Below are 22,011 nucleotides of genomic sequence, written 5' to 3' on the forward strand. Positions count from 1 at the left end.
TTTTTTTTTAGACTATGCAGGGTGACATGTTTTCGTGTTTTAAAACTTACGGGGTAATACTGTTTGAGGTCAAATCCGCTTTTAGCCCCTCATATTTTCTTTTGGTACGCCATTGAATGTAAATCTTTTAAATTTGCATTCCTTCTTCAGTTAAAAAAATAATGGGTCTCTTGCCTTGTCTTCGAATCTCCATTAGTTTTAAAGTTATTTAACGAGTTAAATAACTGACAAGCGGTTGGAGATAGGAAGATCCGGCTGGACGCTGAATATTTTTCTAAAACCATCAAAGATTGCGAGAAGTGCATAGGCAGTAGCTAACCAGAAAAAATACGACCCTACAGATTTCAGATACATTTTACGAGTTTATCTGGGTGCATCTTAACGTGTTAGAAGTATATACATTTAAACTGAATATCTCATTAACTTTAGGCGTCATAAGGGACAATGGAACAATATTTTAAAATCTAACGCCCTTGGTAACGAAAGGTTTTCCGGTCTATATTCATATATTTCGACTTGAAATAGCTCATAAATGATTAGCGCGCTAATTTCGTAACAGCCTATATCCATACGTATACAGGGTGTGCCCAACAGTTAATCAAAAATGGACATTTTTTCTAACGTTAGAGTTAGTTGTGGTGAGAAGTTCCAAGTATATTTTAAAAGTAAACAATACATGGTAGTCTTTCGTTCAAAACGTAGAACCAATTTTATTGGAAATTTTCAAATTTGAAAGAGTTCTTGACGTTATGGGGAAGGACGATACCGTGATGAACCGAAAGAATTATTGCGTACCAAAATATTGTATATTGCTGTACATATTTAATAATTATAGAAAAATATACCGGATACCTAAAAATAGAGGAATTTAAAAAGATTATGTCTCTTTTTAGTATTCCTTTTATCTATTTATGTTCTGTGAGTTAATTTGGACGATCCCTATGAAATGTTATATGTTCAACATTTTTTGAGATAATACAGTATCATTTTTTTTTTCACAGTTTATTGGTAAGGCACTATGATTTCCGCATAAAAACAAAATTATCAATTCTCTCTTCGAATCAACCATTCTGTTTATTTTTACAGTAAATTTCGAACTTTCAAGGCGAAAAAGTATTCTTGATATTTTGGTGGAAGAATTATTCCGTGATAACAAGCTAGAGGATAGGTTCTACACCTAATTATAGTAATTCGGAAAGACACTTAACTTCCTATTTTGTACCATACTATTATTTGCAACACCAGTAACGATATTATGGATTTTAATTAATATTTTTACCGTTTATCGCACTTTTATTTAAAGGAAAATCTAATTCCCAAATCAACATACAACCATTGATCTGCCATAACCACCATAATCCACGATTTTATCATGATTATGGTGGCTTTGCATATTTACGATTTAAATACATGTATATTTTGTTACTTATCGTAAGTGTGTATTTTGCTGAGAAAATTGATTTTTGAAATCACACATTTTCATAAACAGTTTCTGATAATTTGTTAAATCAATACAAATTAAAATCACATTTATGTAACGATACGATCTTAATATATTTGTTCTGTTCCCTAATTTATTTATGGATCTAAGATTATTCATATACTCTAAGCCTATCTTATTATTGTTTACCCATGAAGCTAACAATAGTCGATATCAATACTAATCAAATTATCAAAAAATCTACTAGATTAATGCTTCGAAAGGCTCTTTAGTATCATAGATTCAAAGACAACACATAATGTGATTTTCGGTTGTGAGTACATCAATAGAGAGAGATATGTTTTAGCTATTTTGTAATGTTTAAATTAAGCGTTAAACTTGTGTTGAATAATTATTTCGACTGCAATTAGTACAGGAATAATTAGTATGACGTAGGTTTGTTTGTCCTCCGGACAATCAGCTGATTGTAAATTGACAGAAGGTCCATCACAGCATTTTCTATCTTCAATTCGTTAAATTTGCAAATTTTCAAGGTTATTGTAATATTATGAACTCGTTGGAGATTTAGCAATAGAGAATTAGGAATAAAGAATTAAGAAATTGGATAAATCTGGTCGAACCTTAATAAACCTTCTTCAGTATCAAGGTCCGTAGAACAAGACTTTGGGTGAGTATTAAGCATTAGGAAACGGTTTTAAAACTACGAATTTACAAAAAAAAACTTAATAAATACGAACAAATCTTTATTTCATATCATTTTTCTTTTGCAGGGGACCTCCTACGTCTGCCTGAAATAAACTGTAGTCACTAATGTGTCTTCTGTAACTCATTTCCGTATCGATCCTGCACAAGAAATATATAGCAAGACAATGCCTAGGCCTAAGAGCAACTACATATTTGGTAATAGAGAATCGAAGATTAGTATTCACAGTATACCATATTATGTTGCCATTGCTCTAGTGGTTTTATTAGCTTTCCTTTTTTGGGTAGTATATCTGGTAGATGGTATATTGCCCACACCTCTAACTGTTAAAGATGAGGTAAGTTGAGCTTTCGCTGAATTACCTGACTTGGTAAGAAAAAGATTGGAATATTGATATAATAATAAAAAGACCCTCATATTTACCTAAGTTAGCCATTCATTGCAATATTATATCTATTACTGTCCCCTTTTTTTTACTTAGTCCATTATGTTTCTGTAATAGATTCTAAGTATTTCATCTCTTAATCATTAAGAAGGCGAAAACACTGTTTCTTGAAAACATGGTGAACGCATATCTCTCCTGTAACTTTTCTTTCCTAAGCTATATATTGATTTGTTTCCTATAATTCAAAAAATACTAGAAAAGTTAATAAAGAAAAACATGATTTTTTCTCTTGAAAAAAAAAATTGCTTAAGGTATAAAGTAGAATTGAAGTTGTAGAAACTCTTCGCTTATCTGCAATCAATACGCGTTAAAGTATCACTATCCATACTTGTTAGGTAAATAAGTATTAAAAGTAGACCTCATTATTAGTTGAAGAATCCTCACGCCTTTATCACAGAACGAGCTATTTGGGATTTAAAAAACCTTACCAACATCGGACCGCGCGTGGTTGGAAGCTATGAAAATGAAGTGGTCACAGTAGATTATCTCCAGAATAGAATAAGAGCTATTATACAAGACAAGCACCCTAATCAATTTCTTGAACAAGACCTTCAACTTACAAGTGGCGCCTACTATTTAACTTCACGAAACAAGGCAGTAATTAACACTTATAACAAAGTACAGAACATTGCAGTGAAGTTGAGCGGAAGGAATGGCACTTATAGTGTTTTGATTAATTCACATTTTGACTCTGTTCCAACAAGTCCAGGTGACTGTTACTGGTGGGTTGGCGGTAAATACTTAGTAGCATGTTTAAGGCGCCAGCGATGATGGTATAAATGTAGCAGCCATGTTGGAAATTCTCCGCATCTTGTCCAAAGATACTGAAAAACCATTGCATAATATAGTCTTTCTCTTCAATGGAGCTGAAGAGACTCCTTTGCAAGCATCTCACGGTTTCATCACTCAGCATAAGTGGGCCAAAGAGTAAGGAATATCCATACTGTCTTAGGAACTTCAATTATAAGCCATTTTTTTATTATTTGTTAAGCATCAGCACATGAAAATTTTATATTTTTTGGTTGTTGACCGGACACATGTTAAAAACAAGGTTTGTTGAAACTAATTGAACATCTTGTATCTTACTTCTTTGCTCATAAAAATGTATTAGACGTACGACATATTTAAAAGAAACGGTAGCAGTTGCTAAATTATTGTAATTGATTAGAACAAAAAGAAGTATGCACTTTTACTAGTAACTTGAATTATACATTCAAGCATTATACCTGCGGACATTTCTCCAGGTGTAAAGTAATCATAAATCTCGACGCATGCGGTTCAGGTGGCAAAATCATTTTATTTCAAACCGGGCCAGATGCACCCTGGTTGATAAAGTTTTATGGTGGGGTTCCGCATCCTTTTGGCCAAGCAACCGGCGAGGAGTTGTTTCAGACTGACCTTTTGCCGTCAGATACGGACTTTAGGATTTTCAGAGATTATGGAAAATTAGTTGGTAAAGAATTAATACATAATCTTGTTTTTCCGTCGACTAAGTATTAATACTTTTATATTACATATATAAAGCATCCATTATTGACCCCATTAATGGGTGGTTTGGCTTTCAATCTGGAATGGAAACTCAGGTGTACTTTTTTGTTATTTCAGAGTAAAAACGACGTATTTATCCAATTTGCAAAATCAATTATTCATGGGAGTTGTTAATGAATGATTCTGTAGTTATATGATAAAGAATTGTGTTATTACTCAGTCGAAGGAGCATAACTATTTCAGGTCGTAACCATAGTTATTTTAGGTTTGGATATGGCTTTCATCAAAAATGGTTATTGGTACCATACCAAACATGACCGTTTTTCCTACATCCCTTTTGGGTCATATCAGCATGTCGGAGATAATGTTTTATATTTGCTGAAATCCCTCTCAAATGCCCCGGAGGTATCTCAGCCATTAAATGCAGAGGGCAAAGTTGTGTATTTCGACGTTTTTGGCTGGTTTTTCGTTTATTACACGAACTTTATTGGACAAATAATTAATGTTTCGACTGTGATGTTATCGCTGGTGGTTTTCATCTATTGCCTCTTTAGTTTTAATCTGGGTAATTTCCTGAGACACCCTATAATTTGCACTTTATATGTTATTTTTAGCATTCTCCAGGCCTACGCTCAAATTTTTGCCCGTGGCAACTGGGGCTATATTGGGAAGTTGGATTTTGTCTGTGTTATTCGTTGTCGTATTGGCGATATTATTGGACTTATTGGGAAAAACTATGACCTGGTTTGGGCAGCCTTGGCTTATTTTTGGACTTTATGTTGTGCCCGTTTTAGGCTTATCTGGAATTTTACTGTTCTTGACCAATCACGAGGTACCTTATTATTACTCATGTAATAATACGTGTTAATATTACGGTTTTTCTAGAATATATCTTTAAGTATAAGATGCCAAATACAAGCGCATTTAGTAAGACTGATATTAACTGTAATACTAACGTTTGGCATCGCCTTTAATGTTAGAACCGCATATGCTTTAATGATACCGATTTTGTTCTCTTCATTTGCTTTCGTGGTAATTCACGCAACGCGCCTTCACCGCTCAGGTAAAATCATATCAGCTTAATCGACAACCAAAGTAATGTTTTTTTTTTCAAGTTAAATATTGGCAAATTGTTTACATCCTATTTCTGCTATTACCGTCGATGAATTTGATGTACCAGGCCTTAACAACGTTTTCGCTCTTTATACCCATGACTGGCCGTATTGGTTCGGACAAAAACCCTGATATGATCATTGGAAGCATGGCCGCTGTATTTTCAATTTTAATCCTATCGCCTGTTGTAAGTTTTAAAGCAATGTTGATACTTCTTTTTACAGAAAAGTTATTTTGTTTTTAGACTGCTCTGATAAATGTTCTAAGAAACGCCAGATACTTTTTCGTATTTCTAGGTCTGTTATTTATCATTTCCGTGATACTGTTATTCACTCCTTTGGGATTTCCCTATTCGGCGAAAGAGAGCAATCCCACGCCGCAAAGACAGTGGATTTTGGTATGTTATTTGCAATATTTTTCTTAATTTTGTTCTAGTTAACAAGCGATATTCTGATTTCAGCATACTTCTAGAAAATTTTTCAATGAATCTGGTGACCTATCCAAATCAGACGCGGGTTTTTTCTTCCTGAGTTTAGACAGAAATTCTCCCAGCATACTGAAAGGCTACGTGAAAGATTTGGCCAGAGCAGTGCCCTTATCCGAAGACTGTGAAAAGTATGCAGGATGTGGAATGCCGCTGTTACACCATCGAATGATTGAGATTGCGTAAATGTCACATTTAGATCAAGGTTTATCGTAATTTACTTGATAATTAATACTTCACAGGCCATACAGCACTTGGATCCCCGCAGAAGAGCCCATTCTGCCGGAGCCCCTTAATATGACTTACGACACGGAAAATATTTCGAGTACTGAAGTGAAATATAACATTAAAATAACAGGTAGGAGTTCGACGATTTCTTTAGCAAACTTCATATTTCTTCCCGATGTAACTGCAACGCTGCAAATGATAAGAGTTAAAGTAAAAGGCGTTCTGTCTACTATAGACCTCACTTTTGCATATACTATTTCGTGCTTTAAAGTGCCCCAGAACTTCAAACATCGAGCTTTATTTTTACCAGTTTCATTATCATTAAAGTAATGAGGATTTACTATGACTTTAGGCCCTGATAGGCTCACGATCTACATAATTCCACAAGAAGAGGTCAGTATCCAGAATATCAGCTTTGTAAGTGAACTTAACTCATCTCATATCACCTTCTACGGCCGCCCAATGTTCTTCATTTACTGTCAATTGGGAACTGGAGAGCTAAAGCACGATTTCACATTTAACGTTCGTACGCAAACTAATTGGACCGGACCCACAGTTAACATTACTGTGGTTGGAAGATACGTTCATCCAGCCAAAATGAAGAAAACACCGCAGTATTTAGACTTAATTCAGCAAATGCCCGAATGGACAGACGTAACTGCCTGGTTGGGAACCAACTATGTTTATCAAATTTAAACTAATCGATTTTCGATTTATGGTGATTATTTCACCGCATTTGGTGCTTAATTACCTAATATGGTGCAGTATTTTTGGTGATATTAGTGGTACACTGGAACTAGAATGTTTTGGAAATCATTGTTGATAATGGTACAATGGAGAGGATTTTATACCGTTGTGAAATTGGGTCTTATTAAAAGGTGATTGGAGGATACATGTTTCATTTACTCCCATGATTTATGAGTTCTAAATTAACCGGAAGTAACAGCAATTAAATATAAGTTTCTTGGAAAAATTACCCTATTGCAGCAAATGAAACGGATACCTCGCCAGTATCTTTAATATTTACGAATTTACATTACAATCTATTGAATCTAGATAGTTTAAAAGTATTTTTCAATAATAATTATGAGAATTTTATCTACTTTTCAACTGTAAAATAAACGTGTCCCTTAACTAAATATATTATAGACGTTTACCATATTACTCATATGGTTAAAAGGAAAAATACTTCGGTTGTAAACTAATGTTAAATAACTAATACATAACATCTCTCCCTTGCTCTCTGTCTCTTTCTCTCTCTCTCTCTCTTGCTCTCCCTCTGTTTCTCCCTCTCTTTCTCTCTGTAAGGTTTCAACAGTTTACATTACCTAAAAGCTATAAAGAAATAACGAGTCTTTCTTTAACGATAAATCTGAATTAATTACGCTTCATCTTAAATGTGTGTGTTTATAACCTAATTTCTAATTAATTACGTGATGTTAGTTTGGATTTAATAATTGTCAAATTGTTGCAATTGGTTTAGAAACATGTCCGATTAATGACGAGCCCGAGAAGGGAATATCCAGATCGGGGCCTGCGGTCACAGTTTCTCTTTCGCCGGAATCCAAATCGTGGGTCCAGATTGCTCGTTAATTATTTCCTTAGATTGAGCGTAGATATCTTCGGGAGTGTCACCCTGAACTACAGCTGCAATAATGTCAAGGTAAAAATACGAAAAAAAAAAGTTTCAGACAGTTATACCAGTGAAATATTCGCCGAATTCCTGTTCGGTTTTCAGTGCCCTTTCATACGTTTTCTTTGCCTGGTCCTCGGTCATTCTCTTATTCATTTCCCTGCCAGCACAAAAATTATTATGTAGAATATATTTTGTAAGTAGTATTCAAATTGTACTTTGCAGGCGAGTGTTAGACGCATAAAAAGAATTGGTATGTGTTTCATAGTAATGAAAAACTGAGACCAAGTAATCCACCTTAGCAATGACGCAATGCAATTTTTATTCATACTCCTTCATCAATACTTACATTATAGATTCCACAGATTTGGGTTTAATAAATATAGCTATAGGATACAGCTGAGCCACTTGAAGCCTTTTTATGGCGTTACCGCTCACGTCCAGAATACAATGTTTTCCCTGGAAATTACATATAAGAAAACTTTCAATATCGAAGAAAAATGTCAACCTTTTCAGCTACTTCTCGCACGGAGGACACAGAGGTGCCATAAAGGTTATCATTGTACTGTCCGGCCTCTATAAACAAATGGTTTTGAATATCTTTTTCCATTTGTTCTCTGGACGCAACGAAGTGGTAATCACGTCCATCAACTTCATATTCCCTTTTCGGCCTTGTTGTGTCTGAAAAACATCCGGGAAAAATACAGTAATCACAATGATAAGTTATCCATCATATCAATTCTATTCATATCGCACGAAAAACCTGAGGGGATGATGGCAAATTCAATTTGTAATTTTTTGTTGACTCATCGGGTAGATGAGCAGACAGGATGAGTTTTTTTCTCATCTTATTTTTTCGAAATAGTGATGCTACATCCATTTTTTGTTCTAATATCAAAATCAAACATTGAGTTCCATCAAATCGTTTAACAATAATTACCCCTATGTTCTTGATTGGACAAAATCGAAGTCTTAGCATGGCTCATATTGATAATTTTCCATATAGAATAGTCAATTTAAGCCATGCTTAAACTTTAAATTTACTTTGGTCTACTGAGAATATAGGGATTAAAGTCCTTTAAACTCATTTAAATTTAATTCTATGTCACTACAAGTAATAATCATAGAATGTAACCAAATTATAATGAAGTTGTAAGCCATCCCTAACGCTTTCAATAAGAAATACTTACGAGGAACACAACTCCCGAATTTCTCGGGAAACTCCGAAATCAGGTCGTCGTTAATTCTGTCTTTCAGAGGCCCTAGAATTATAACCGGTCTCGTGTACTTAATTTGCATTTGCTGGACCGGTTCATAGGACAGGACGTTTTCTTCATTGCCTGCAAATTCCGTTATTTAGTGATTGAGTCGGCTTTTCATTACTGTCGTTGAGTAATTTTGCAATGTATAAACTTCTACGATATTGCAAATTTCAGAGATTCATCTAGGACCAAGTAACTCATACATGAAATTGTAAAAATCCTCTATAAAAGAAGCACTAAGGTTTCAGTACCAATGTCGGAATAATACAGACTGAGAACGCGCAATTATGTGACAACGCGGAAATAAAACAATGCAAATTTGCAAATAAAAATTAACGTGAGTTGAAAGTAATTACAACCAAAACCAGTCCTTCAGTTGAGTTTTTAATATTCGTAAAACTGTACAAATTTGGCCAGTACGAGGACTGATATTGGTTCAAGTCGAGTACATCTACGATCTAACCTAATAAATGCACCAAAATTTCATAATCTAGAACGGCACGGGAGCCCTCTAAGAATGCAATTTTTCTAAGTAACATTCTACGACTGTAATCAATAAAACATGTATTGAATGTGTTGTGTTTATGAGAATTATGAAACGACGTCTATACAGAAAATAATTTCAAATCAATCGGTCGGAATGAAAACTAACTATGCTTTCCTATAGCCGATAAACAAAAAGTCTCCTCCAATTTAACCAATTGTATACTGAGTGACCAAATTAAGAGGCTGCCTTCTAAGAATATTGTAAAATTGATCACTCTGTATACTGTCAAACCCAAAATATACGTATCCCCAAAGCAAAATACAATTGCTGTCTTTTTAAGAACTATTGTATACTTTGGGCATAAATATAAAGGGTACAAATCCAACCCTCGCAAAAGCAATGACACAAAGCATCGGTGGGTTTAGTAAATATGCAGTATTTTGAGTGTTAAGGAGTTGTGGAAGGGCTTCGTGAACAATATTTAATTATTTTTGTACATGAATGGATGGAAATTGCATTTTTATACCTCAATTTCCATGGCGAAAACAATGAGTTTACGACTAGCGAGCATTCTTATGTTTTTACGGCCCGTCGCTCAAGACAACGCGCAATAACATTGCAATAATGCCCGCTGTTCAAAAATAACTTCACTTAATCTTTTAACCATCTTTATTAATTGCATAACTAGCTGCGGCATCCTGTACCATATCAAGGGGTGTACTTTTAAAATTATTCAGGTACCCGGTAAATCATACACCTCAACAAGCCTCCATCACTCCTTTAATAATACTGCGTATTAAATTCGCCCCACGACGTTATACGTCGCAATTCACTCTTAGACATCAAACCCCATTTTCAATTCGGTTCTACTGAATTGATATATTTCGGGTTAACAATATTATTGACATTTTAATAACAAATTAACCATAAAAAAATAAATAGAAAGAGCACTAACGACACACAACAACGATAACTTGTAAGACATTTAATATTCTTAATGGTCTTTCTATCGTTCGTAATTTTGACACTTAGAAAGATGTGTTAATAAAATGTTAGTGTCATGAATGTTAAGCTAGGCGAGGATGATTTTGAAATAAAAAAACGCAGAGGAGAACTAGTGCAAAATTTCGAAGGGGTAAATCGCGTCAAATTTGCCTGTCATGCATCACAACACTAAAACTTACTAAAGTCGTCAATATTGTCACTATTCTCCAGATATATGAGAGTTATCTCTTCCATGTAAGGGAGCTCAACCCGATATAATATTTCACCTGTACTAGGAAACACAGAAAGAAGCCAAAAAAGAAAAGAAATATATATAGTAAATGAAAACACGTCAATCGGTTGCTTTGGCTTTATAAGATACTATAAGATTTACTTGACTAGGTTACGGAAATTAATACTTTACCTTCGTTATTCGAGTCCTCTTGTGTGTAGCACAACATAAATGCTGCAAAAAGAAACATTTGTCAATGAAAAAACAAAGAACAATTTTAATCCAGTCAAAAAGAGTCTTAAAAATAATTTTAGCAATCTCAATAAGCCACTCTAACTAATGTTTGGGTAAAATTAGTAAAAAGTGTCTACAAAATACTTACTGGAGGCAGATTTTTCATTACCATTAGAATGGAGCTCAGATAAAGGTGCTTCTAAAGGTAAAACAAAAATAAAAGTCAAAATAAAAATACTACGTAAAGAAGAAGTAAAGTGAGTTGAAAAAATAAAAACAAACTTTTTTTACTTTGCAAGAAGTAAAAGATAACTAGGGAATAAAAAATACTGTAAAAGGGGAGGCATGCAAAATGTGCTCTGAACAAAGAAACATATTGGTAATACTCAAAAACTATTTTAGGAAAGTATCAGAAAATATATAGTGAGCAGGGGACAATATCTGCTTCATAAGGCGCACCGGGATTTGCAATAAGTTGGAATAACATGTACGCGTGGATAGTTTTTTTCCAACCTTCCAAAACCCGTGATTTCAATATATATCATTTTAGAACCATTGAGAACTAAATTTTTCCCTATGCCCACAAAAAATTAAAGAATGTTCATTTCACAATAATCAATTTTCAAGGGGGCCAATACATGCATTTACAATATAAACATTCGAACTTAAACAAATCAGAACCAGAAAAAAATAAGTGTTATTTTCTAACAAAAATATAATTCGCGCAGGTGACCAACCGATACACGTCACGCTTCGATTTATTCAATTGAAAACTGTAACGTTGAATGGTACCCTGTGTCACAAATATTAACAAAAGTTATTTAATAAAAATATCATCAAAACTTCATTTTTGAAGCGATTTTGGTTGGCCATTGGAAGCCGCTTGAATTCTCAAATTCACATCAGTTTCCCTGTTCCATTTATGAAATTTTGAGGATAATATCGAAAATGAAACATAACAAATTTTGGTGCCAAATATATATCGCTCGTCAAAATCGATTTGCATCTATCACAGTCAATATATTGTGTCCCAAATTAGTTTTTCACAACAATACGACTGCGTGACCGGCATCGTCTGTATCGCTGCCACTACTATGGGTGGAAATTATATGCATAACTTACGTTCTTGGTCAGATCCATCTTCCGATTTGTCATCTTTGCTTTTCATGAATGGGAATTTCCGGCTAAACGAGTAGCTCTTCTTTTTTCTCTCCAAGGTAGATATCTGAAAAGAAAAAACAAAAAGTCAAAGAGTGCCGTCAATTCTACTGTAATAGTTTCGCTTAAAAATTTGTCTCTAAACATTCTGGCAAGAAAATAAATAAAAACTCGCTAACTTAAACTTTACTTTTGACATCCTGTATAGGGTTAAAAGTGTCTCGAGCTTTAGTGAAATTCACAGGGTGGCGCAATCTAAATACAGGATTTGTTAGTGGTCAAGCTTTTGCAGGTAGTGATTTGGAACACCTACAGGAGCGGGGTTCTTCGATCGGACCTGAAGAGCTGAGGTTCCCTTTTCGAAATTGATCGGTCAGCCGGGCCCCCCGAATTGAGCCACACTTTCTTCCAGTTTTTTACTATAAAAAGGTAATACGTAGTTACCTTCTCCGGATGAGTTCCTTGCCCCTGGAACTTGACAGATCTATCTCGAGCACGTTGCTTGCGCTCCCACCGCCTCTTGCTGGGCACTATGCCCATACCCTGCTCGTCACCCGATGCCAATACCCGTCTCGCCTGCCACCATTCGTCATCGCTCGCATTCGTGACGTGGAGGATATCGCCATACTGAAAGGCGAGTCCTCGAGATGGCAAACCATCATCTTTCATCGGATCATAATCGAACAGAGCCCTGAAAATCACAAATTTACAAATCGTTTCATATTATGGAAATATATTTCTCATATTATGCATTAACATAAGTTTACTTCAAAATATGCGAGCATGGGATTGGCAGTCAATTTGTAAAGTAAATAGCATCGGCATGCTCAATAATCTCAAGTAACTATAGGGATAGCTGAATTGAATTTCGTATGCAAAGATAAGAAAAGATTCGTCAATCGAACTCCTTTCGAGTTCCTGGCTCCTCCATTTGTTTATTTAAATCATGGGAGCTGGTAGCTGTCCGAACGGATACGTGAATTTTTGCTCGCAACCACATGACTTGCCATAGCTGCGACAGACAGCTAAGTACCTTTTTTTGTATTTTTGGAATTGTTCCCAGTTTGAAGTTGTCTTGTCTATATAACAACTATTGATATGTTGATTTTAGAATAGATCTCCCGCCGAAAGTGTGAACTTATTGCAAAAGTTTAACGGGGGCATTTTTGCCTATACCAAATCTTACACAATCTCATTGTTGGTTTACAGGCAATAAAAAACAAATTGAGATTATAAATAGACCTTTACAAGAATGGGTTGCCAATTATGAATTTACATTTTATGTGTGTGCCAAAAACATCATGGTCATATACATGACCAGTGCTGTTAAATTGTGCGAAATCACAGGTTCGCAACTTCTGATGTCATAAAGTTGTACTGCAGCTCACGATCTTATTTAAATCTCTTATGGTATTAGGTTTCCATGTAAATCCTAACGGAGACCTATAATAATCACATAGGTATCGCTTTTTAATCTACTATTCCTACATATGGAAATTAAGTGATTACTATCGCACTGACAAGAAACTTGAGCCGGAAGGCGTAAGTTACACGCTTCCATTCCAAGAAGACACAAAGTAACATCTCAAATCTGCCTTAAGCCGTAGCAAATATGTGCCTCTGCTTCGATTAAATTGCTGGAAGAAATACAAAGTTTTGTTATTTTTGTTTGTTTGCCAGACGAACGTTTAGCACCAAATTATGTCGATATATGTTAATCTGGTGTAATCTATCGCGCATGAACGTTTTAATTATGGTATTAGTTTAATTAGTCTGCTAATTAGATGGTAGTCAAAAAAATTAGAAATTCGTACTTATCGGCATTACTCACGTCCACTAATTCGCTGGAATTAGCGAATCAAGGGGTTTTTCTAACACACTTGTTGACATTAATTAAAAGCTAAATATGGGAGTGCATTGGCAAATTGTAAGAGCAACAAATACCGGGAGAAAAAATTTGCCGGAAGTTTAAGCTTAAAATGTTCTGTTAAGAGTTTGTGGCCTTTCCTTTAATTTTAAATTTTAATTCCCTATTGACTATTGAATCGATCAGGGAATTAAGATTTGAAATCATGACGTTCTAAAAAGTATAACAAAAAGCTACGCAGTGTTACTTTATCTGTCAAAACGAAATTGCGAACTAACGAAAAAATTACCGCACAGGTACTACCATCTTGTGGTACCTCGGAAGTTTTTTTTAAACAAACACGCGCCATTTGCATGCTCGAACGAATATAATTATTTCAAAAATATCATTTCCCCTGAATAAATTATGTGAGTTATCCTCAAACACTCACCTAACATAGAGTGACCTCTTCTGCGATGTCCTGAGCAGGGTTCCCCCGCTCACGGGGTTCGCCATCTGCTGCTTGAGGTCGTTTATCTTCGCCTCGAACCGGTTGTACTCTTCAGGTCTATATTGTACCACCATCGTCACCGTTTGACTAGTACCCTAAAACGCCGATGTATACCGAAACTATTTTGACAATTATTTAAGCTTTAGTTGGGCAAGCAAAATGGTTTATCAGAGATCAAAGTGTGAAACTTCATGGTGATGTAATCGCGGGAGATCGCGAGGACCTACTACCGCACCACCACTCTCGCTAGTTTGTTCATCATATTTGTTTGGTAAATTGGATTAAACGGTTGTTTACGCAGAACGCGGGGAAAGTAGTGCGTCCACTCCCGCGTGTAACTCCTTTAGAATTTTTTTTTTTTAACATTTTCCTCTAGAGATGTGAACCCATTTTTTGGCGGCCCATATTGTTATAAAACTGTTTTATAAAAAAACTCAATAAATTTCAAAAAATTCGCGGTCATACCAATCAGCAGGAAGAAAACCAGTATTTTCCTCCCTTGGATTGTAAATAGATAGTTTCCTATTTCCTGAGCGAGTGGTAGAAATACAATTCTGATGCTGCCAAAAAATGTAATGGGCGATCTTTTAAAAAGATTTCCACTACGAGCTCGACAATGAATGTGAGGCGTCAATTAAGTTATTTGCTACTTAGCACCAGATATGTAACTGGCAACAGATAACAGATGAGTCTATCCAAAATGTGCCTGTGATATTTCAACACCTACTTGAGGTCTCTTTTAAGATCGTCCTTTACCTTAAGAGCTTGAGCTGCCTCCTCATGGGTGGCGTTTCTCAAATTGACGCCATTCACGCTGATGATCTGGTCTCCTCGCTTCAGCTCTCCACTGAGGTCTGCAGGACCTCCGGCCAGAATGAATGAGACGAAGATACCTTCTCCATCCTCCCCTCCTACGATGTTGAAGCCTAGGCCCGTGTTGGTTTTGTGGAGAGTTACCGTTCTAACTTCCCTGTAATTAAAATGAACCATTTTTAAGGATTAAATTAAATCAGACATACGTCACATTGGCCGAAAAAATGTTTACAGACCGTACGGAATTTATGATTTTAAAATACCAAACTTTGTGAATTTCATTGACACTAATTACAGTTAAATACTCTTCAGAATCATATGTACGTTGACTGATTAAACAACGTGACCTGCAGAGGGTCTAGAATATCAAAGGGGAAAGGAATGATATGCACCTCGTCGTTTTAAGAGTGAAAGACAAATGGAAGCATTGGCAGCATGTCGTTGGGTGGTTCTTGTTTATGTGGTTTTGATGTGTGAAAGATATTGAAAAGTATCGTAAGCAGTAAGGTCATAGTACTCTTATTAATTATTTGGTACTTTAGCAACGAAATGTGTTATCGTAATAGCCAACAGCAAAATCTCTGAGACGCTTGAAGGTGAGACGGTTTACCTCTGACAGTTTATTCATTTTCCTTTTTTTTGGTTTACTCAATTCCTTTTTTACACTAATTATATCAAGGAACGCTAGTTAGTTGTTGAAGCATAAAAGAAACGGACAACTTTTATATTATAAGGACATTTTATGGTCTACATTAAGAATTTATGCGTATTTTAACAAATGCGGTAATGATTATTACCCCTCTTGGGTAGGGCTCACAACCCCTAAACTGAACATCTGATCGCTATTCTAATACAGAGCAGTAACTAATTCTGTTTATACGAATGAATACTTCCCGATCCGCCTCTGGATACGTCAACTGATTATTATTGATTCATGAAATTGTTATGACCCAAAGAAGTACCAAAGTGGAAGTTTAAGATGTTTTCTACTATTTTACGATATATATTTTTTTAATTTGTAATGTTAATTCATCACAGGCTTCCTGGTTTTAATAGCCAGAAAAGAACGAACCATCTACTTATAAATAACTACAAGGATGATTTTGTCGAATATGTCCTGCTATTCCAGATAAGTTTTTATACAGCATAAAGAAAAATTAGGAATTCACCTACGACTTATACAAATTGAAGTTTTGGAGCGTCAATTTCTCGACAAAAATATTTTAAAAATTCCCACTTATAAACAAAAAAACGAAAAATTTCCTGTCAGAACTGTGACTTTCACAGTACGTCCCTGGAATGCTACAAAAACATTTAAAGCTTGTTGTTGTTCTTAAAGTTACTCATTCGTGACTTAACACTAAAATTTCAATTATTTTTTGCCACAACATATTCCAGAGAAGAACTTTCCAAACTCCAGAAGTTTGGTAGACATTGCACGGCTTCCTCTAAGATACGGTAAATAAATGTTGGAAACAAAACCATCGTCCCATTAACGCGTTGTAATGTATTCCCATGCGACCTACTAACCTTGAAAACAATAAAAATTCTCATGCCTCATCTAAACATGGAACCACATTACTGAGTACCAACACGTAAGTGCCATTTTTTCCCTGGCGGTAAGTACCAAAAAAGCGGTAGTTATTAATTAAAAAAACTTTCTAGTTGTAAAATGAGGCGTATGAACTTAACGGGGCGTATTTTGCCTTTGGACTATGGCAGTACCATCAGCCTAGGGGTACCAAAGTTAACAGTAATGGGCATTCTTTCTACGCACTTCGCTAGATCGTTAAATTATTATGTTGTTATAAATTATCAGATTGAAAAGGATATGGTACGTTACTTTTTTTACGTGTGATAATTGTTCTCTTCAGTTTCACGGACCAAGTTTTATTTACCTGTATTTGCTTGACAAATAGTATGTAAAAAACATTTAATTTTTGAAATAATAAATTAACGGTTTGATTTTGAGTGATACAGTTTCGACTTTTTTATCACATCGGTTCAAGAAGGATCTAAGCATTTAATTTGACACTTGTCACAAGCGTGTCAAAATTTGACAGTTATCAAATTAAATATGGAAGTTTGTTTTGAAAATTTCGGACTTCACCGCCGAGTTGGCCAAATAGTTCAGTATGAGGTATCGGTTTGAAGTCTATTGAACATCTGAAGAGGAACTTTGAATTCAATTACGATATGGAAATGTACAGGAAATTCCTTAAAAATGACCAAGTCGATACAGCTTCTGATACTCTGTATTTGTCGTCATTTGTTTATTTTTTACAGACTCTTTACGACGACTCATGTAATATTCTGAGACTTTTAACTACTATTACTATCTTTAATAGTTCATTATTGGACCTTGTCAATTGTCATTTTGAACATCTCCAAATTCATCAAGTAGTAGTTTCTGTAGTCATTGAGTTCAATCTTAAAGCACAAAATTACCTTTTTAGTTTTTCCCTGTTTTTAAACTTCCTACTAATAGTTGCAAATCCGGCCCGTATAGGCGACTTTTCCCTGCTATTCTTCTTCGTCATGTCCTTTTCGATAACTTTTAGGGAAACTTTTTACTCACAGAAGAAGTTGATAATATCACCAGCCGAATACACACTAGTTTTGCTTTTAACGGTCATCGCACTTGGGACTATTATAAGTTTATCACCATCGCGGCACATGTTTTGTATAAACTAAGAACGCGAGGTCGCTTATTAGCAAATGCTGCCACGAATTTCCTTCGTAATATTGTGGTGGTCTGTGGAGACTGGTGGAGTCAAGTGATTACAGATATGATTCATTAAATTCGTCATTGAGAGAGAAAACGCGATACTGTTTCAACACAGGTAGCATTATTACAATGTAAACTGCCTATAAATAAATGACGTGATTATTACTTTGATGCAGGATGTCTAGGGCTTTTCCAATTTAATATTTCCGGTCATCTTGAAACTAATTTTGTTTGCAGACAAAAGCTACAATTATTATTACGTAAACACAAGATCTGAATTGAGAAACAGAAATCATTAACGCAATCAATCCAACTGATCACAATGGGCTTATTCTTGGCCTCTTCGTCTCACTATTATTAGGCAATGTTAAATGAGTCAAAATGGGAGTAGAAGCCAGAAATATCTGGGCTTTATTTAAATGCTTTGAGAAGGATATTTTAAGTATAGCCGATCGGTCCCTCGCTGTGACGAAGGATTTGATATTAGCTAACAAGAATGGCATTACAAAAGATATAGATTAAGCTTGTATTTTAAACTGCGAAAATATTTAAAGCAATTTACGCCATTTAATTGCTTTTTGATGTGTCTTTGGAACTTGCGTAACTACAATCTCCCAATGGCAAGTTCGGTGACGAGCGGAAAATAATTTAGAAGATGATTGTAAAGCACGAAAAGGCCAGACAAGCGCCGGTGTCAAGGAAATTCACAAAAATAGTTAATTGTTTTATAAGGAGCGAAGGTTATACTTTTCCGACGTGGCTGTAAAGTTTGGAGAACAGTCGTAGAGACTGCCAACACAGACGAGCACAAAATTAATTTTTGCTTTGTCAGTTTTTGCCACTTTTTGTAAAAGCAGAAGAAGTTAGCTGCAGGAGATCCACGTCAATTAATAATCCTCATCAATCCAACAGAAGGGACTGATGACAATTTCGATTGTTAAGCGAGAAATTCCGTCGAAAATGCACGATTTTCTCTCACAGGCAGCGAAGCGATGCCTCAAATCGTTAAGATTTCCATGACAGCATTCATTTTGGCCAACAACGAAGATATGAACGTTGTGCGATCTTTCAAGATAAGACCCATTGCCTGACCAGCGCTTAACAAAATTGCTTTTTGTTGAACCGAAAAAGAGGAACTCTGCTGGCGAAAGGAAAACGCTCAAAGAACTAATTATGTAAGAGGTATCCACTCAAATAGGACGCAGCTGTGCGAAAAGGCAATTGATCAAGAACTTCATACCTCCAGTCGTGTGGCTGCAATCAAAAGTTTTTAATAAAAAATCAGTAACATATATTTTCCAATTTCTATGTCGTCTCGAATCAACCCACAATTCAAAAGTGTTAGAAGGTTAAAGTCATCAGGAAGCAAAAAAGACCCCGCTTTGAACACGAAGTTCATTTCGATTTTTCTTTGGAGCTACGTAAATAGAATTTATGGTTTAAATATTTGCACTTTGACATGGGACATAGACGTTTATTCAGACAAACTTGGCGTCCTCATCGTTGGCCATACACACGTTCATTATTCGAAGGTCTCGTTCATCAAGAAATAAATGCAGATTATAATAATTAGGAAGCAGCATTATAAAGACCTTATTATAGTATCTACCAACAATGCGTTTGTCATAACTTCTCTTTGCAGGCAAGTTGAATAAATTGCTCCGTCATTACGTTTTCAAAGAGCTCAGACGATTCGTAGATGCGTTCTCTACAAATCTTAAATTTTACTCATTATTCATTTGTTCGTTTACGGGTGTAAATTGACTTTATATGGGCCACTAAAAGGTTAAGGCAATTAATGACTTCGGTAAACAAGAGACAACTAAAAATAAAAGAAGGGGAATGAAATGTTACTTACTAACGTTGATGAAAGTGCATGCATACACAACAATAAATTGAGCAAATAAGGCAAAATTGGGACAATACTAACACAATACTTTCCTTGCTATTCCTTTTCGAAGTACACCAGACTAAGTGGCACTTTTACGTATTTGGATTAAAATTGTCTAGAAGGAATCCACGTGTTGCGGGTGTGTGAACATAGAGGAAAGTGCATTTCGTTAGACTTATTCGATTGACAGACTTTCTATTATAAGTTAAATTAGATACGAAGAACCTTCCAGGTCAAACAGGTTCACTATGCATGAAATCTCAGCTAAGCAGGCAGAAGGTGCGATTTATCGCTTTATAGTGATCTTCGATGATAAAGAAACAAATTAGGGCTAAATTAAATGACAAATACATTACATAATCCTATTAGTAAGAACGTTATTTAATTACCTCAATTATATTTAAATGATCAATTGAATTGTACAATTGTGTGAATTGGGCAATGAACAAGCAAGTAAGCATTGGCAAAAATAAATTTCGAACGACCGCAATGCAATTGTTACCAATCGAACGGCTATTTAAGTTTAATCAACTCTTGGGACATAGCTCTATTATTCAAGAGTTTGATAGGTTGTTTTTTAAATCAACCATTCCAATTGGCACATAAAAACCTTGAAAACATTCAAATTTAACCAAAACTTTGGGGACTTTACGAAAAAAAAAAGCGAGTGATTTAAAAAGCAGAATATAGAAAAATAAAAAAAAATTCAAAGATTTTCCCAGGTCTGGATTGTCTAACAACCTCAAGCCGCAATGTAATGAAGAAAGGCAAGAGATGAAGATATTTAAAAACAATTTCATGCCATTAGATCTCATTGATACCAATGTCGTGTGAAATATAATATTAATAACATGTAGGTAGAGGTCTAACGGTTATCTTGATACTAATGGAAAGTTCTAAGAATATTTATTTCTGACGGAAAAAAGATGTGTATCTCTAGCGTTGATTTATTGTTAAGATGCGAAATACTATTAAATGTTTCCGGTCTTGGAAGGATACATTATAGATACTGAAACAAATAATCTGAATTTTGCATTGTCTTGTACACCAGAACTTTTAATTTCATGTACGTCCCACAATCTAGTAAAATAATGGATGCTTGAAATCATAATGCTACATGAACATGATAATATAAAAAATATAGTAATCTAGGCAATGGTGACAATGCCAGCGAAAGAAATATTTTTTAAGTAGATACACGATATCAAAATAGAATATTATAGTTATTAATTTTGGATCATAGCGAATGAGTATTAGCCTTATGTGTGTGATATAATCTGAAATTTGGCAAATGACAAAGATTTTACCGGACAGCTGGCAATAACAAAGCATGTTTTAGATCATTTTTGAATTTTACTCAGATTATTAAATAAAACATAAAGCATGCTATAAGTATTACAATCAATTTTAGGTCACTCTTCCTGAATCACCCTGAATTTCGCAAATAATTAAAATGATTTCTATTAAATTTTATGAACACATTGCCCTTCTCATTTGTAATTTAACACTGTTGTATTGGATATAAAACTCAGCTGAGGCACAGTTTTTCACACCGATACGAAGCCATGGCAAATGAGCTTATTTGCTTACCTGTGCGAGCACAACCTATAGGAAATGAAAATTTTCGAAACGAAAATCGAGGGTTTTTCCAAACGTCCTCTAACGTGGATAAACATGCAACAACCTCTTATTAATTCTTGTGCAGAAAACTTTTGTAAAAATAAGACATTTTGATTGAAGGGGCATAAAGAAGAGGATGAAAAATAATATATATTTTTGAGATTTTTGTTCAAACTAGACTGGCATATATTTTAAGGTACGCGCTACTCTTTGTTGCAACAACATCATCTTCAATACTATCTAGTAACAAACAACGTTCATACTAAAATATCGCAAATGTGGAACAAAATTGGTGTTGATTTATATGAAAGGCTACTGCGCGTACGCCTACCTATTTATATGGAGTTTTTACTACCTACTAATATATAGTATTAATTTCTGAGTAACACAATTAATAAACGGTGTAGGTAAAACAATAAGGTGTTTGAAACCTTGAAAACGGAATTACCATATTTTTCTAATTTTCAATTATTTTACGAACGAAAATGGCAAAATGAATAAATCCTTAAAACGATTAATAAAATGCGAAAAACTTTATAAAAGAAATTTCAGTGTATATTTGGTAATTTACCGTTCGTATAACAGATTTTCGGAGGTTTCGAATCATTTTCAATTAGAACAACTATTCATTTTATTTTAATTAGTTTTCGATTTTTTCTTTAATATTATAAAAAAAATATATTAAAAATTTAATAAAATACACAAACAGA

At 34.8% G+C, this 22,011-nt stretch overlaps 2 protein-coding genes across 6 annotated transcripts in view; one reads left to right on the forward strand and one right to left on the reverse strand.

Annotated features, from left to right (window-relative positions):
• The first annotated feature begins 1,708 nt into the window (after positions 1-1,708).
• On the forward strand, positions 1,709-6,790 carry LOC136340595 (endoplasmic reticulum metallopeptidase 1). Its single transcript, XM_066284806.1, has 14 exons — positions 1,709-1,922; positions 1,975-2,108; positions 2,212-2,481; positions 2,959-3,298; positions 3,348-3,516; positions 3,834-4,042; positions 4,343-4,642; positions 4,692-4,909; positions 4,963-5,140; positions 5,193-5,377; positions 5,435-5,587; positions 5,651-5,856; positions 5,917-6,032; positions 6,255-6,790. Exons 3-14 carry the CDS (start codon positions 2,311-2,313, stop codon positions 6,596-6,598), a joined length of 2,589 nt encoding a protein of 862 aa, XP_066140903.1. The 5' UTR covers positions 1,709-1,922; positions 1,975-2,108; positions 2,212-2,310; the 3' UTR covers positions 6,599-6,790.
• A 112-nt stretch (positions 6,791-6,902) lies between these two features.
• Positions 6,903-22,011, reverse strand: part of dlg1 (discs large 1) — a 115,924-nt gene continuing 100,815 nt past the window's right edge. For 2 of the 5 annotated variants that reach the window (XM_066284798.1, XM_066284803.1), the window contains 12 exons: positions 15,006-15,219; positions 14,190-14,344; positions 12,337-12,583; positions 11,857-11,959; positions 10,883-10,933; positions 10,693-10,734; positions 10,469-10,555; positions 8,726-8,875; positions 8,044-8,216; positions 7,885-7,994; positions 7,604-7,695; positions 6,903-7,549 (listed from right to left, as the gene is read on the reverse strand). In XM_066284798.1, the coding sequence (XP_066140895.1) occupies positions 7,443-7,549; positions 7,604-7,695; positions 7,885-7,994; positions 8,044-8,216; positions 8,726-8,875; positions 10,469-10,555; positions 10,693-10,734; positions 10,883-10,933; positions 11,857-11,959; positions 12,337-12,583; positions 14,190-14,344; positions 15,006-15,219 (1,531 nt within the window). In that variant the 3' untranslated portion in view covers positions 6,903-7,442. The remainder of the gene's footprint in view (positions 7,550-7,603; positions 7,696-7,884; positions 7,995-8,043; positions 8,217-8,725; positions 8,876-10,468; positions 10,556-10,692; positions 10,735-10,882; positions 10,934-11,856; positions 11,960-12,336; positions 12,584-14,189; positions 14,345-15,005; positions 15,220-22,011) is intronic. The other 3 variants (XM_066284799.1, XM_066284800.1, XM_066284801.1) reach the window with 3 other exon arrangements.

This window comes from Euwallacea fornicatus, chromosome 8 (genome assembly GCF_040115645.1).
Source record: "Euwallacea fornicatus isolate EFF26 chromosome 8, ASM4011564v1, whole genome shotgun sequence".
In the NCBI taxonomy this organism is placed as follows: Eukaryota; Metazoa; Arthropoda; class Insecta; order Coleoptera; family Curculionidae; genus Euwallacea; species Euwallacea fornicatus.